Here is a 17,677-nt window from a genome sequence, read left to right as displayed (position 1 = left end):
AAAAAAAAAAAAATGGAGACAGTAGTACTCAGCTCATGAGGCTGGGTGGATATATTTGATGACGTAAGTACTGAAGTATTTGCCATAGTGAATGCACTGTGGCATTTGGTAGCATGTAGTTATTCCTGTGGATATAGTCAAAGTGGCAAAGGACAAATTCATATAAAAATATATCTTGAATATTTTAACATTTGCAAAGATCTTTAGAGATTAGTAGACTGCTAAAAAAGTAAAAATATGTCCAAAAAGTTAAAAGTATTGCCTAAAGTTCCCTCTAGTTTTAAATATATATACATTAAAGAAAAATTTATTTTTTCATGACTAGTAAATACAGTTGAAAGACATTTCATGTCATTTTAAGGTTGAGGATATAAATGAGGTCTGAGATGATGTATATTCTTCCTGCCTAAAATATCCAGCCAGTTCTTCTGCTATTCTATGGCCATCTCTTCCTTCAATACTTAGCTCAATATTGAGCTTTTACAAAGTCTTCACTCTTTATATAATTTAAAGCTAGTAAATATCACAATCTTACAAATAGGTTGTATTTTCCAAGAGTTAATTTTAGTGAGCTTCTTGGATTTAAAAATACAGTTTCCACAGAAATGATATTATAAAGGGAGTTAAGATTCTGAGTAGGTTCACAAATGCCTCACTTAACCCATAATGTACAGACCATTTATAGTCCTAGACTAAGCTTTCAAATCTGGCAGCAGACTAAAAAGAAAGCACATTAGTTGCCCTATTCCTAGAAAGCCTAACTGCAGATGATGCATTCTTGATGAGGATATTACTCTTCCAAAGGTGGTAGAAACTGGTTTTAGGGGGATAAAACAAACAAACAAACAAACAATGGTTTGTGGTCCTCTAAAGCTCAACTCTATCTGAAAAACAATTTATTTACTATTGAATTCCCCTTCATTAGGAAGAACTTAAAGTTAATCAATTAATTGGATTAATTAAATCTGTTACTAATTAATTAGATTTGATTAAATTTAACTGAATGGTCAACAATGAAAAAATGGTTAAGAAATAATGCTCTAGATAAACCTTGAAACAGGCAATGTTTGCATTTAGTATTTTCTCACATTCCTTTCGTAGCCCTGTCCCACGCTGTCCTGCCTCCTCCGGTCTCTTCACCCAGTCTGGTGCAAAATCAAAACTGCTCACTTGTGTTCACTGCGAATGACACTCTTACTTTCTTGATTCCCAAGATCTCACTAGGCATTAGGAAAGCAACCCAATGACTAACTTTCTCTGACCTAGCTATACTATCCTAAGAGGAGAAAAGACTTTTTAATGTGAATTGCATGTAATATAAATAGGAAATGCTGAAGATTACACTGGAGGTCAGGGATAATTCGACGTCTTTTTTCCTGAAGTCCTGGATCACTGAGCTACAGACTGAGTGGTACCAGCCACCAATTTGTCAATATGGACAATTTCTCATCTACTCATTTCGGACTACCCCAGTTAAGCACGTCTCTTAAAACAAAGCTCCTTTATAACAAAAATATCTTTTTAATTTTCAAAAATCATCCAAGCAATTCTGGCTCAATTCATAGCCCAAAGTATTGTTCTGGCTAGAGTATACATTGAACTGAGCTAAAGTATCACTGTGTTCACATGTGTTCATGAAAAAACTGGAGTAGAGACTATTTATAAAATATTTACGATATCCATCAATATACTCTCTATCTAATATATATTTCACTATTGATGACCTCTTCCTACACATATCATGCTGCTTCCATAAAAATAGCCCACACAGGGTAGCATAAACTTGATCTGGTTCTTAATAGAAAGGAAAAGAAATCAGAGAAGTCTCACAGTTCTCCCACCTTATCTTGTGTTTCCTTAATAGCTAATGATGCCCGAAACTAGCTTGGAAAGGCTAAGGAACCCATCATATCTGGCAAGGACCTGCAGAACCAGCTCGTCCTCTTGGTCTCTTCCCATTTCCGTATCTCAAACAGAAATTATCTCTTCTCCTTTCCCCTTAACCTTAACCCTGCTTATTCCTCACTATGTATACTATATATTTTTTCAACATATGCCATTATTTAATTCATATTTAAATTATATACTCAGGTCTGATATCTTAGAAAATAACCCTATTCATCCTATATAATTTCTACCTCTGGTAATAAACACTTTTGGAACATAATCTTTGTTAACTAAATGATTACTATGCAATCTCTACTAAACTGCCATATACTTACTTCTACATCTGTCCGTTGTCTCAGGCCCAGATATCACAGAATTTAGGATTCTCTAGATGGAAAAAGATTTGGAATAGCCTTAAATGGAATATTGCTGAGAGGGTGTAGCCTCATCCCTCATCCCTAACAGAAGTTCTATAGACTTAACTCTCCCATGTTCACATCGTATATGCTACCATTTCCTCTTATTTGAGTATCTAAACATCTTTCCTTGTAACAGAAAGAAGTATGAGTGAAATTCTAAAGCCTGGGCTCATTTTCCTCAGCTTCAATTTCAAGGTTGAATTTCAAAAAATTGTCAAAAAACTTTTTTTACCTTCCTTTTCTAGTCTCAATACTCAGTTCACTTTTTAAAATTCACCCCAACCATTTATTTATTCCATAATTTAAATTTTTTTAGGGTCTGAAAGAAATCTGGAAATTCTAGAATTCCCAATACAGTAATTCATGGTTACCGACAGAATATGGTAACCATGATTCTTAAAACAGATGCTCCAAACACATGGTCTAGAAGTATCATGATACTTAGACAACTGGCACTGTTCCAGAACACCCAAGACATGGAACTTCTCTAACTAGGTAACACTCTAATCACACACCTTCACATGTCTATCACAGTAAGGTTTGTAGGTAGCAAAAGGGAAACCTGTATATCTGATGTGACATTATTTAAATCAATCAAAACAAAGACAAGGAAAAGGAGGCTGTCAAAATACAATTCTGAACGACTTTAGGACTGGCAAACAAAAATTCACCTTTGAAATGACAAGTTCTGGAATGAATCATATAATGTAATGAACTTTGAATTCCATTGGATCTAAACTACTTCAGCCAACTCATCAATGAAAAATCTCTGGACTTTTAAAGAAACACCAAAAAAGAAGTTTATTTTAAAGAAATGTAACTGTCAAATACAAAATTTCAAAGACAGGAGGAATACTGAGCAAAACATGTATATTTACTAAAAGTGATACTAACAAAGTATAAGTGCTATATCCTAGTCTACTAAATCATAATATTTGTTCTAAAAGTATTTAAAATGAGAGTTTTAAATCTTTTGGTTATGGGTATTGATACTATGAGAAATGTGATTTGTATTTCCATGATCTTCAAATCAGTAGTAGATACAAATTCCACAAGGTATTCAATTTTTTAAATAAAGCATCATCTAAATCAAACTTCCTCCCAGTTATAATCAGAAGAAAGTATAAAAATTAAAGTCTCAGTGAAAAGCTTTGAGAATCAGGTATTTTGTACTAGGAATACTTACTTAAAAATCTTAAGCTGAGAAAATCAGATTCAATATGGTTCAAAATGAGGGATTAATACATATGCTTAAAGAGAGAAAATCTATTCTATAGCAAAATATAAAAATTTAAAACACCCTCATACCTCCTCTTCCAAATACATACATACATGCATACAGACATACATACATACATAATCAATACAAATAGTTACAGTCTGGGACCACATAAAAGATATGACACTAAGAGTGTACAGCCTGGTGGAGGGTGGAGCTTCATTAGAACATAAATGCATACCAACAAACAGCTCATGGCTGTCTGCAAGAGTATAACTTATGCACTGAACATTCAACGAGAATAAAATGATTAAAGGTGAACATATTATCTATATAAAAAATTATCAACACCTGTCCTTGAAGATATATGATCATGGCTATGGAGGATACAAAGAATATTACAGGTTGCTCTTCCAGAAGACAGATCTTTTCATTGTGGGGGAAGGGAGGAATACAAGGATCAATAAAATTTAACTGATGTAAAAAAGTTAAGTAACAATACAAAACACATATTGGGTGATATTGCAAGGTGGTATATGACTAATGGTAAAAGAGCAGTATGACAAACTGCCAAGAGTTAAGATCCTATCTATGGGAAAGCTTCGGAGGTGGGGCAGGAACTTGGTCTTTCACTATCTAATAATGATTATAGGATCTGGATCAGTGGGAAAGAGGATGTCACTCCAGATGGAGAATGGGAATACACAAAGGCACTGAGGTGGTAACTAACTCCAAGACATCAAAGGAAAGAATTAAGAATCACAACTTTAATATAGAAAGTAAAACAAATGAGGAACACCTCTAAGATACAAAAATTATTTCTTACTGAAAAAGAAAGAGTTCAGAAGCCCTGCAGCTGAAACAGGAAATGACAAAGACAGATAGGAATTTAAAAGATTTAGACACCATTTAAAAGATTTCCTAAGGACAGTCTGAAGGAGAAATTTATGATGGTGTTTCTCAGAAGACAGGAGAAGGTAGTCAACATTATTTCAAGATCCACTATCACTACTTTCCAAAAGTAGGAAAATAGTCAGCAATAAAGAACGATATAGTCAAGATCTCTTGAATTATAAAACTTCTACAATTACTAACAAAAACATACTGGAGATAGTGAAAGAGACAACATGGCCAAGAGTAGATCTCACCATCACTAGCTGTGATTCCTTGAGCAAGATACTAAACCTCCCTGAGTCTTAATGTCCAATTCTATTAAAAAAAAAAAAAAAAAGTCTGAAAACATAACAAAATCTGTGAGACACAAGCTAAAGTCTTGCTGAGAGGGAAATTTATATCACCAAGTGCATGCATTAGAAAAAAGGAAAAGTCTCGACTCCATGATCTAAGTTCTCACTTTGAGAACTCAGAAAAAGAAGAGCAAAATAAACCAAAAGCAAGCAAAAGAAAAAAAGATCAGAAATCAGTTATATATTGAAAAGAGAAAAGTAAAGGAGAAAAATCAACAAAACAAAGAGCTGGTTCTTTGAGAGGCTTAAATGAAATTGACAAACTTCTAGCAATACTGACAAAGAAAGGCAAAAAAACACATTACATTGGAAATGAAACAGATTTTGGAATATCACTACTGACCCTGAAGACATCAAAAAGATAATAAGTGAATTCTATGAACAACTCTATACACAGAAATTTGATAACTTGGAAGAAATGAATCACAAAACCACAACTCATCCAAAATAAAATAATATAAATATTCAGGTAACTATTAAGGAAATTAAATTTGTAATTTTAAAATTCCTCTAAAAGAAATTTCCAAGCTCAGATAGTTTCAAAGAATCCTGACAAACATTTAAAGAAAAATTAACACCAATTCTACACAATTTCTTCCAGAAAACAGAAGAGGGAACACTTCCCAATGGTTTTAATGAAGCTAATATTACCAAACCAAAGGCAGCACAAAAACCTACAGACCAATAACCCCCATGAATTTGATAAAGAGCATCTACAAAGAAACCTACAGCTGTGATAAAAGACTGAATACTTTCCCCACAACATCAGAAATATGGCAAAGATGTCTGTTCTCACCACTCATTCAAATAACGCTAGAAGTCCTAGCCAGCAGGACAGGCGGCAGGAAAGAAAAGGCATACAAATTTGCAAAGGAAAAAATAAAACCATCTCTATGTGCTGATGACATGATTTTCTATGTAGAAAATCTTAATGAATCTATTAGGAATCCTAACTCCTAGAATAAATGATTCATCAAAGTCAAAAGATACAAGACACAAACATACAAAAACCAACTGTAGTTTTATATACTAACAAGGAATATGTGGATGATGAAATTAAAAATATAATACCATTTACAACTGCTAAAATAATGAAATAGGTGTACATGGTCCTCCCCCTTATCTTGATTTCGCTTTCCATGGTTTTAATTCCCACGGTCAACCTCAGTTTAAAAATATTAAATGGAAAATTCTAGGAAAAAAACATAAGTTTTAAATCACATGCTGTTCTGAGTAGCATTATGAAATATCACACCATCCTGCTCCATCTCACTGAGGACGTGAATCCAGAGTATCCACACTGTGTTAGCTACCCACCTGTTATTCACTTAGTAGCATCTCGGTTATAAGATCGACAGTACTGCAGTGCTTGTGTTCAAGTAACCATTATTTTACTTAATAATGGCCCCAAAGCTGTTAATTTGGATATGCCAAAGAGAATCTGTAAAGTGCTCCTCTTTTAAGTGAAAAGGATGTATAGGGAAAAAAAAAACATGGCATACATAGGGTTCAGTAACTACCTACAGTTTCAGGGATCCACTTGGGATCTTGGAATGTATGCACCCAGGGTGTGTGTGTTGTGGGCGGGGGGCACTGTAATTCTAACAAAACATATGCAGGACTTGTATGCTGAAAACGACACGATACTGATAAAAAATAAAATAAAATATAAAGAAGTGGGGAGAAATACCGTGTCTATAAGTTGGAAGACTCACTATAATAGAGATATTAATTCTCCCTAAACTGATGTACAGATTTAATGTAATTCTTATCAAAATCCCAGCAAAATTTTTTAATATATAGATAAGACTATTCTAAATTTATAAGGAAAGGCAAAGGAACTAGAACAGCCTTTTTGGGGGGAGAGGGGGAATCATAAGATGAGAGGAATCAATCTATTCTAAAAGGCAAAGGAACTAGAACAGCCTTTTTGTTGGGGGGAAATCATAAGATGAGAGGAATCAATCTATTCTATTTCAAGACTATACAGCTATGGGAATCAAGACTGTATGCTAGCGGAAAACTCAAAAACAGATCCACACAAATATGCTCAAATGATTTTTGACAAAAGTGCAAAATCAATTCAAAAGAGGACAGGCAGCCTTTTCAACAAATGGTGCTGGAGCATCTATAGTCCAAAAAAATGACCCTCGAACTATGTCTCACACCTTATATAAAAATTAACTCAAAATGGGTCACGGGCTTAAATGTAAAATATAAACTAGAAAACTTTTAGAAGAAAAAAAATAAGAGAAAACCTTTGAGATCTAGGGTTAGGTAAATAATTCTTCAATTTAACTTAGGAGGAAAAATTGAAAAAAAAATAGAATTTATCAAAATTAAAAACTTTTTCTCTGCAAAAGACACTAAGAAAAAACTACAGACTGAGAGAAAAAACATTTGCAAATCACACATCAAGGAAGGGTTAGTATCTAAAATATATTTGAAAAATTCTAAAACAATTAAAAATTCCAATTAGAAAACACAAGAGAAATGAAACATTTCACTGAAGAGAATGTGCAGATGGCAAATAAGTACATGAAAAGATGTTAAACATCATTAGCTATTAAGGAAACACAAGTTAAAAACAAATGTCTCACTACATACCTATTAGAATGTCTAAATTAAAAATAGAAACCAAATGCTAGTTTGGATGTAGAGAGCCTGATCCCTCATACATTGTTGGTAGGAATGGAAAATGTGCAGAATCTCTGGGAAACAGTTTAACAATTTCTTATAAAACTAAAGGCAACCGACACGTGACCTAGCAACTGTACTCCTGGGAATTTATCCTAGAGAACTGAAGACTTATGTTTTCGTTGTTACATTACATGTTACTGTACATGATGTTTATAGCACCTTTATTCATAATAGCCCAACAATGGAAAAAACCCAGATGTCCTTCAAACAAAGTGTGGTACAGCCATACCATGAAATACTACTCAGCAATTAAAAGGAACAAACTAATGATACATCCAACAACCTGGACGAATCTCCACAGAATTTTGCTGAGCGAAAAAAATCCAACCCCAAAAGGTTAAGTATTGTGATTCAGTTATGTAAATGATGAATTGACAAAATTATAAAAATGAAAAACAGATTAGTGGTTGTTGGAGGTTAAGGAGTAGGTGTGTTGAAAATGAAGTGGCTATGGCTATAAAAGAGCAACCTGAGGGATTCATATGGTGATGGAAACTTCTCTATCTTCATAATATCAATGTCAATGTCCTAGCTCTGGTCTTGTACTATGATTCTGTAAATGTTATTATTGAAGAAAGCTAGATAAAGGATACAGGGATCTCTATTGCATGTGAATCTACAGTTATCTTAAAAATAAAATGTTTAATTAGAAAATAAAGGTGGCTTTATTACTGTATTGCAAAATAACTACAGCAATTGACAAGATATCCAACACTAAATAGTCTTCTCTTCAGACCATGTAATTCTGAAGATTACTATGAACCAAAGTTTATAAAATACATTTTCCTCACTCACACATGCACACAACATATAACAAGGCAATCCGGATAGAAAAATTGAGAGATCTCTAAATACACCATAGGGTGGAAAGAGACTTGGGCTGAATAAGGGAGAAAAATCCTTGTCCAGGACCTATCAAAGAAACTGGCTATATTTCTTTGGACACATCACCTAATCTCTCAGACTACAATCTGAACTCTGTTCCTACAACCTCGATTTCTAATTCAGGATATTGTTTAGACTAGTAAGTAATTCTCAAACGTTTTGTCTCAGGCTCCCAAAGAGCTTTTGTTTGCATGAATTACAATTACTATTTATAGTATTAGAAATTAAAATATAAAAATTTAAAAAGACAAGTATATACAAGGACACATTCCATTAGCCCTCAGAAGGGTGTGGTCACTCCACAACATGTAGCTTCTGGAAAATTCAATGTACACTCATAAGAGAATGTGTATGAAAAGGCAAATAACAGCTTGGTATTGTTAGGAAAATAATTGTGACCACACTTTGAGATCCACTGGATATCAGCAAATGAGATAAATACATAAAAATTATCTGAAAGGTACAAAATACCAGGCAAATCAGTCACATGTATTCTTTGAAGGTATGAGGGTGCCAAGGCTGAAAAATAAAAAGAGGGTTGGGGAGATCAAATCCTAATGAAGGACAACCTGGGCAACCACACAGTTGGGTAAAAAAAAGAAGGAGCAAACTGGGACTCCAATGAGTAAACAGTCAGGGAAATGGGAAGTCCTAGTCACAGTAATCAGGGAAGGAAAATAAAAGGCATCCAAATTGGAAAGTAAGAAAACTCATTATTTGCTGATGATATGATACTATATATAAAGAACCCTAAAGATGCCACCAAAAAAAAAACTATTAGAACTGACAAATTCAGTAAACTAGCAGGATACAAAATTAATATTCAGAAACTGGCTGCATTTCAATACACCAATAACAAATTATTAGAAAGAGAAATTAAGAAAACAATTCCATTTACAATTGCGTCAAAAAAAAAAAACCTAAGAATTAATTTAACTAAGGAAGTAAAATTATATGACACTGAAGAAAGAAACTGAAGAAGGTACAAATGGAAACATATACGGTGCTCATGGATAGGAAGAATTAACATCATTAAAACATCCATATTACCCAAAGTAATCTACAGATTTAATACAATCTCCATCAATATACCAATGGCATTTTTCAGAACTAGAACAAATAAATCTGAAATTTATATAGAAACACAAAAGATTCCAGCAATCATTAGAAAGAAGAATATAGTTCGAGGTACCATGCTACCTGATAGCAAACTATACTATAAGGTTATAGTAATAAAAAACAATATAGTACTGGGATGAAAACAGACACATAGATCAATGGAAGAGAAGAGAGCACCCAGGAAATAAACCCTATGTCTCTATGGCCATTTATCCATGACAAGGGAGGCAAGAATATACAACGGGGTAAAGACAGTCTCTTTAATAAACGGTGTTGGGAAAACTGGACAGATACATGCAAAAAATGAAACTAGATGAACTCAAAATGGACTAAAGACTCAAATGTAAGACTTGAAGCCATAAAACTCCTAGAAGAAAACATAGACAGTAAACTCTCTGACACTGCTCTTAGTAATGTTTTCTCTGATATGTCACCTCAGGCAAAGGAAACAAACAAACGAAATAAACAAACGGGACTACGTCAAACTAAAAAGTTTTTGCACAGCAAAGGAAATCATTAATCAAACGAAAAGACAACCTACCGATCAGAAGAAGATTATTTGCTAATAATACATTCAATAAGGAGTTATTATGCAAAATTTATAAAGAACTCATAAAACTTAATAACAACAAAAAAAATCCCATTAAAAAATGGGCAGAGAACCTGAATAGACATTTCACCCGAGAGTATATACAGATGGCCAATAGACAATATGAAGAGATGCTCAGTCACTATCATCAGGAAAATCCAATTAAAACCATAATGAGATATCACTTCGCACCTGTCAGAATGGCTATCATCAATAAATCAGCAAACAAGTGCTGGTGAGGATGTGGGGAAAAAGAAACTCTTGTGCTCTGTTGGTGACTATGAACTGGTGCAGCCACTATTAAAAACTGCATGGAAGTTCTTCAAAAACTTAAAAATAGAACCATATTATGACCCAGCAATTTCACTTCTAGGTATTTATCTGAAAAAATCCAAAACACTAATTCGAAAAGATACATGCGCCCCACGTTCACTGCAGCATTATTCACAATAGCCAAGATACGGAAGTAATCCAAGCGCCCATCAATAGAGAATTGGATAAAGAATGAAAAAAGAATGAAAATTTTACCATTTGAGACAAGGATGGACCTAGAGGATATTATGCTAGGATAAAATAAATCAGGCAGAGAAAGACATATACCATATGATTTCACCTACATGTGGAATCTAAAGAACAAAATAAATGAACAAAAAAACAGCTTCAGATACAGAAAACAAATTGATGGTTGCCAGGTAGGAGGGGGTTTTGGGGGAGTTTGGGTGAAAAAGGTGAAGGGTTTAAATAGTACAAATTGGTAGTTACAAAATAGTTATGAGGATATAAAGTACAATATAGGAAATACAGTCAACAATATTGTAATAACTCCAGGTGTGCACTAGACTTATCAGGAGAATCACTTTGTATATTAAATATCTAACCACTACGCTAGGCACCTGTAACTAATATATAATATCGAATGTCAACGGTAATTAAAAAACAAAAATTAATATTCGAAAAGTCAGTATACAACTGTAAGAGATCACTGCTATTATATTAATCTGTCCTATACGCTCAAAACCGTTATAAAAATGATGCACCCACAATCACTGTTTCAGATTTAACTTTTGACAAAGACTGGTAAGCCAGGCAAAAACTTCCAGCCACTCCCGCATGGCGCGCTCAGCGAGCTGGGAGGGGCGCGCCCTGCGCCCCCGGTTGGAAGCAGATCCGCCACATGCCTCCCCGGGCTACAGCTGGAGACAGAGGATCCCTCTTCCCTGCCCAGTCGGGATGGCAGGTAGCGGGAGCCCGGGAGGACCGGGGGTCGCAGAGGGGCGCAGGTCACCATCAACCCCTGGACCGGACGCGGCCGGGACTCGGCTGCCGCCCTGAGCTCCAGACTGAGGAAGTTACGTTGGGACCCCGAGGAAGGCGGGGCGGGGGTCCTGGGAGCCAGGCCCCGGTGGAAAGGCAGTGGAGGAGGCGTGAGGGGTCGGCCGGACTCACCAAGTGCCGCGCCACCTCAGAGGTCATGGTCCCGAACGGAGGTGAGCGAAGCGGCGGTCTCAGCCCCAGCCCCCGAGCGGCGCGTCCCAGCGGCGGATGGAGCCAAGGGGGACCGGGAGGGCTTAACGTGCGGGGCGCGGGCCGAAGGCGGTGCAACGGGAGGGGCCGGCCTCCGCCGGAGGTCGGGGAAAGGGGAGGGGCCGAGCCTAGTGGGCTCAGTGACGCGCGGCGGGGTGCGAACCTCTCGCAGGAGTGCCCCTCGATGTTTTATAAGACTAGGCAATGAAGGGGGAAGTGAGACTGGAGGAGACTGGGGACATGAGGGAGAAGATGCCAGGAAATAAAGCCAGGACTCTTCAGCTAGCCAGAGACATCTGGCGGGAACCGCGACTGCCGACTGCGGGAGGGCCGGAAGTGGGCGGGGCACGGGGCGGAGCGAGCCGTGTTCACTAGCGGTCGGCAGGAGCCGAGATTGCGGCCAGCGCGGGGACCGGAAGTGGGCGGGACGGGGGCGGGGCTGCCGGGGGCGTGTTTGCGCTGGGCGAGGCACCAGTAAGGCGGTGGCGGCTCTTCTGGCCGCAGTCGCGAGGCTTGGAGCCTGAGGGACCTTCTGGACTCCAAGTTCGTCGAAGCGCACATCTTAGGTCGGGCCGTGATGGGGCCGGGTTGAGCCGCCCACCGCCAAACGAGCAGCGCTTCCACGGATGGAGGAGCCGGCGGAGCTCGGCCCCGAGGCGGTGCTGCGCTTCCTCGCGGAGCGCGGGGGCCGGGTCCGGCGCGCCGAGCTAGTGCAGCACTTTAGGGGTGCCCTGGGCGGCGAGCCGGAGCAGCGCAGCCGCGCCCGCGCCCGCTTCAAGGAGTTGGTCAACGCCGTGGCCACGGTGCGCACCGATCCCGCCGACGGTTCCCAGTATGTGCACCTCAAGAGGAGGTTCTGCGAGGGCCCACCGTCGCCCGAGACCGCGCCCCCCCGGGACCTGCCCCGCATCTCGGTGACCGCAGAGCCCGAGCCCCGCGGCGGCGACCTGGAGGTGCCTGACGGCCGAGCCAAGTGCTGCTGGGAGAGCGGCCTGTCCTCCGACGCGGCGTCCTCCGACGCGGCGTCCTCCGTGGCGCCCCCGAGTCCGGGCTGCGAGCTGGACGATGGGAAGCCCTCCGCCACCACTCTCGGGCCGCCAAGCCTAGCCGGCGACAGCCGGAGCGGACCGTCCTTGAGTGGCGGGGCCTGGAAGAATTCGCGGCGCGATGCGCAGTCTCCAGCCCGGGGATCGTCTCCAGCCCGGGGATCGTCCCCAACGCCCAGCGAGGACCTGGAGCCCCCGCCCCACGGCTGCGAGGAGGCGGAAGAGGGAAGCTCCTTCTCGGGGGCCACCACCCCGAGGTCTACTCGCCAAAACCTCCTGGACCTTGTGATGGGCAGCTCCCCGCAGCTGAAGAGAAGCGTCTTTCCTGGGGGCAGCAGCCCCGGGGGCTTCTCTGGGGGAGGACGCGGCAAAAGCGGGGGTGACTCGGACAGTGCTTCCATTGCTTCGTCTTCGGCAGAGGAGGAGAGCAGCAGCGGGGGCTCGGTGACCCTAGATCCTCTGGAGCACGCCTGGATGATTTCAGCCTCAGACGGCAAGTGGGACAGCCTAGACGCGTTGCTCACCTGCGAGCCTGGCCTACTGGCCAAACGGGACTTCATCACTGGCTTCACTTGCCTGCATTGGGCTGCCAAGCACGGCAAGCAGGAGCTCCTGGCCATGCTGGTCAACTTTGCCAACAAACACCATCTGCCTGTGAACATCAATGCCAGGACCAGTGGAGGCTACACTGCTCTGCACTTGGCAGCCATGCACGGGCACGTGGAGGTAGTGAAGTTGCTGGTGGGGGCCTACGACGCAGACGTGGATATCAGAGACTACAGTGGGAAAAAGGCCTCACAGTACCTGAGTCAGAGCATCGCCGAGGAGATCAAGAACCTGGTGGGAGCCCTGGACGAGGACGACGGAGAGAGCGCCACCGGCAGCGGAGGTGGGCGCTGGAGACTGTCAAAGGTGCTCCCCTCTAACCTCATCACCAGCAAACTCTCTCACGTCCAGGAGGATGGAGGAGATCATCAACACCACCACCACTTGGCTGAGGGATGGGCTGGAGGGAAAGCAAAGGATCCAGGTCGCAAAGCCTCAGGCAGCTCTAGTGGGCGGATAAAACCCAGACTCAACAAAATCCGCTTCCGAACCCAGATCATCCACACCACACCCTCTTTCAGAGACCGGGAGCAGCCACTGGAGGAGGGAGAGGAGGAAGAAGACGAGGACCAACCTCATAAAGGCCACTCATCCTCATTCAAATTGAGACCGAAGTCCAATGTATTTGGGTAAAAAATAATTTCTTTTAGAAAGTACTAAGGTTTATTTGTCTTCCAAAATAGAATGCTGGGTGTAGGCAAGAAAGTGAGACCAGAAAAGTCTTAGGCAAAATTCCGCATTCTTACTTGGGGGGTTGGAATGGGTGGGGAGGAATTGCACCTAGCACTCTGCGGGTGAGGTGGATTTCCAAGTGATTCATCAGACCTTGACCTAGGCCTCTTTTCTTCATGACATCCCTCTACCCTGGAGTCCCTGTTTCCAAGGACTAGAAGTGTATCTAAATTGATGGTACAAAATTGATGCCTGAGGGTTCCTTTGATTTAACCATTACTGGATGCCATGCAAAGTAAGGAATGAATATTGGCGTTGTTATGTATCTGCTTTTAAAAATGGTTACTCTTTCAAGAGTAACAAGAAATGCAACTTGTAATGAAACTGGTAATATTAAGTGGGAACAAAACTATATATTGCCCTGTAGTTATTTTACTAATCGCATTTGCTTTTTAAGATAACTACTGAAGGTCAGGTCGGAGTTGAAATGCAAAAATACTAATTAGAAAGTAATGTGAATAAAAATGGGAATCCTGTTGGTATCCTATTTGTATTGTAAGTAGTAGTCAACTATTTTTTAAAAAGCAATTTCAGCATTAATCACGGAAGTAACAGGCAGCATTCACTTTTGAGTCAATCTGTAGTATGATTTTCTCTTAACTATCACTGATACCACCACACTTAGTATTAAGATACATTATTAATAACTACACAATTTTTTAATTAAAAAAAAAAACACTTTTAATAACCTATGGTACTTTTGAGTAAAATACTGCCTTTGGTTCTGATTTTCACTAACTTGTCACTAACTTATTTCTAACTTGTTTCTTGTTGCTATTATAAAAGTCTAAATTTGCTGGTTTTTATTCTGGGATTATATAACCTTATTGATTCTATTTGCCATGACCCTATTTGATGGTGCTTAGAGTTGAATTCCCTACAGAAACTGTCTCTGGTTTAGATGATTAGCAAAAATTGGCATAAATGTTAGCCTATGCTTCTGTCAAGTAATTATTAAATCAACTTTATGACTCACATAAGGTACACTTTTTGTTTTACTACTAAAACACACTCATAGTCTCTGTTTTGTAGCAATATTTTGCAAATGTTTAAAACACTAAATCCATTCAATTTTCCATGTCCTTGACTCTATTAGAGAAGTACAGTGAAGTTATGAAAAGCTGGATAGTAAATCTACCCAGTTAAAAATAGCACTTTAAAAAAGGAAAAAGAGAAGAGATGGTACTTTTTCTATATTTAAAAGCTGCTGGCTATTGAATTCCTTTGTGAATTCACTTTGTGATATAAGTGAAAAATATCATTCGTTAAAATTAAAGACAATGTGGTTCTTAATTACATTCCATTTGAATATGTTGGGGTAAATATTTTATAATTATAAAATTTTACTTATAAGCATATCAAATCTATTTATAACAAGATTCAAAACAACTTTTGTGGGAAACTGATTTCAACAAGTCCTCTCCCTTAGTCTTTCTGTTCTCATGATTACTGAAACAGAAGTACCTTGCAGCCTATAGAGAGATTGAATGACTTAACAGCTTGCAGAGTGAATGAACCAATATGTGAATGGCACGGAACTGCAGTCTTTAGAGAGGCCTTAGATCTTTCATTTCCCAAGTTGCAGAAATTTTAACAAGTTTATCGTACCTCTTTAGATAGTAATCGAATTTGTTTAAAGAGTAATGAAAAATATTCACATAAAATATATAAACTATTATCCATTTATGTGCCTTCATTTTGTTTTTGGATTATGGAAATGGGTCATGTACATTCGAGAAGCACTTTTATCCATACATATGGGTGAAAAACTAATTTTGTATAAATTAAAAATAGGTTCCCTGAAGGTGAAAGCATCCATTTGTTCTGAATCATATGCACATTACCTATATCTACTACAGAATAAGCTATAACTCTCCACCGAGGAATCTTTACCTTTCATGGACATGTAAAACTAAAGTGATAGAGAGTAGGTACTTCAGAACCATCTAAGTATTCTGTTACACAATCAGTATTATTACTCTCTTAAATGTGTATGTTACTAATTAATTGCACAAAACCTATAATTTACTAGATCTTTAGAGGTTGGGCCAATACTTAATTTAACTTGCTTTTCACATTAAAGGTTTTAACTTTTCCAATAAAATATACTTTAAATTTTTAAAAGTCATTCCCAAGAGGAACTTCTTTAGCATTCCTTGCTATGATGTGCTCATGTAGCATTTTCAGCTGCTTAACTCTATATTTCTCTTATTTTTCAATTTCTAAATTGAGATTATACAGAGCAAATGATTTGTGTAATTTGACATTTGTGGAGTTATACTTACTATTAATGGAAAGTATATCAGTTGCTTAGATGTTTGTTGATATGAAGCTGTGTGGTTAGAAAACCCAAGTGCGTTCATGTGTTTCTTATCGGTACGCTTTAAACCAGTGAATGTATGTCCCAATTCTCCTCAGTTTTACAGTATATAAAATGCAGCTAAGCTTGTATGATTTGAAAATCTGGTACTATTTTATTAATGCCTGAAATCTTGGAGTCCAGGATGCCTTGTCTCTTATTTTTTAAATAAGTGAAACTTTGAGAGTTTAGAATGTAAAACTTGTAGTTTGTTTTGTCAAAATAAAAAGTTCACGCTAGATTTTTTTCCTCTGAATTGTCTAAATCTCTGTAGTCCTTTATACATTTTACCTGTATTGTGTTTTACGGTTCACACAATGCTTTTTGAAGTTGCAATTTACTTGAGCTCTTTCCTATCCCTTAAAGTTACTAGCCATATAGCCCTAATTTACAGATAAGAAAATGAAGGTTGATGGCTGTTCAGGGTCATGAAGTAAATGGCAGTTAGTAAGATTTTAAAAGATTGAGTACTTTTCCACATTATCCTTTCTGCTCTTCAAATGACACCAGTGATGGAGGAATCAACTTGCAGAGAAGGTAGTACCTCCATCACTAGCTTAAAAAAAAAAAAAAAAACAGCAGTCTGGCTCCTGCACACAGCATCTACCTTAAACCCTACCTATCCACACCGATCTTCAGAAAGGTGTGGAGAATGCCTTTTTCCATTTTCTTCAGTATCGATCAAGTATTGGACAGTAATGAATTAATTTCCTCATCAAGGCTGCTTTTGATCTTTATTTTAACAAAATTTACCTCTTATGGCAAAGAGATGTGGGAATCCTTGATGTAATTGTCCACCAATGCTCTCTTGAGAATATCCCATTATGCTTGCTCCTGGGTTTTTTGTTATTGCTTTTCATTTATGACAACTAATAAAATGTTTTTCAGTATATCCAAAGGACTAGATTAGTCTAGTGTCTGTTTCTAAAATGACTTCTTTCCTTAGAAGTATATATCTTGAAAGGATTCATTGAGCTGTTCATGTGAAGATATCTTTGCCATTTTTCCTACTGAAAAATTATTTTTATTTTGCTAAACAAATGGTATTCGGAGTTTCTTGTAAGTTAACCCTAAAAGTAAATACTCTGGGAATTTGCTGCAAACCATTGTTCCTTCAATGATGAGTCAAATTTTCATGAAATATTTAATATCAGAAGACTGGAAAATGACACTTGTAAACTTGTTTTTCAAGATATAGCAATAGAGTTGTTTGCATCACTATCCGCCTTTTTTCCTCTGAAGAACGTCACTTTCATGTTGTACTTTTTTCTTCTTAATTTTCTCTTTAAATGTTATCTTTATTTCAGGAAATGGCTTTCCCATTCAGTTAATAAATTGTCCACAT

General features: G+C 38.5%; 2 protein-coding genes across 6 annotated transcripts in view; one reads left to right on the top strand and one right to left on the bottom strand.

Moving 5' to 3' along the window:
• The window catches only part of SEPT10 (septin 10), a 70,186-nt gene extending 58,340 nt beyond the window's left edge, over nucleotides 1-11,846 (bottom strand). For 2 of the 5 annotated variants that reach the window (XM_023520511.1, XM_023520512.1), the window contains exon 1: nucleotides 11,512-11,842. In XM_023520511.1, coding sequence (XP_023376279.1) covers nucleotides 11,512-11,538 — 27 coding nt within the window. In that variant the 5' untranslated portion in view covers nucleotides 11,539-11,842. Of the gene's footprint in view, nucleotides 1-11,511 lie in introns of all 5 variants that reach the window. The other 3 variants (XM_023520510.1, XM_023520509.1, XM_011375278.2) reach the window with 3 other exon arrangements.
• Nucleotides 11,847-12,041: 195 nt separating this feature from the next.
• Nucleotides 12,042-17,224, top strand: SOWAHC (sosondowah ankyrin repeat domain family member C). Its single transcript, XM_011375276.2, has one exon. The coding sequence runs from the start codon at nucleotides 12,216-12,218 to the stop codon at nucleotides 13,872-13,874; it is 1,659 nt and encodes a 552-aa protein (XP_011373578.1). The 5' UTR covers nucleotides 12,042-12,215; the 3' UTR covers nucleotides 13,875-17,224.
• Nucleotides 17,225-17,677: the final 453 nt, after the last annotated feature.

The sequence above is a fragment of the Pteropus vampyrus genome, unplaced genomic scaffold (genome assembly GCF_000151845.1).
Source record: "Pteropus vampyrus isolate Shadow unplaced genomic scaffold, Pvam_2.0 Scaffold269, whole genome shotgun sequence".
NCBI lineage: Eukaryota > Metazoa > Chordata > Mammalia > Chiroptera > Pteropodidae > Pteropus > Pteropus vampyrus.
Note: the sequence above shows the minus strand (reverse complement) of the source record. Positions and strands in the feature narration are given on the sequence as shown.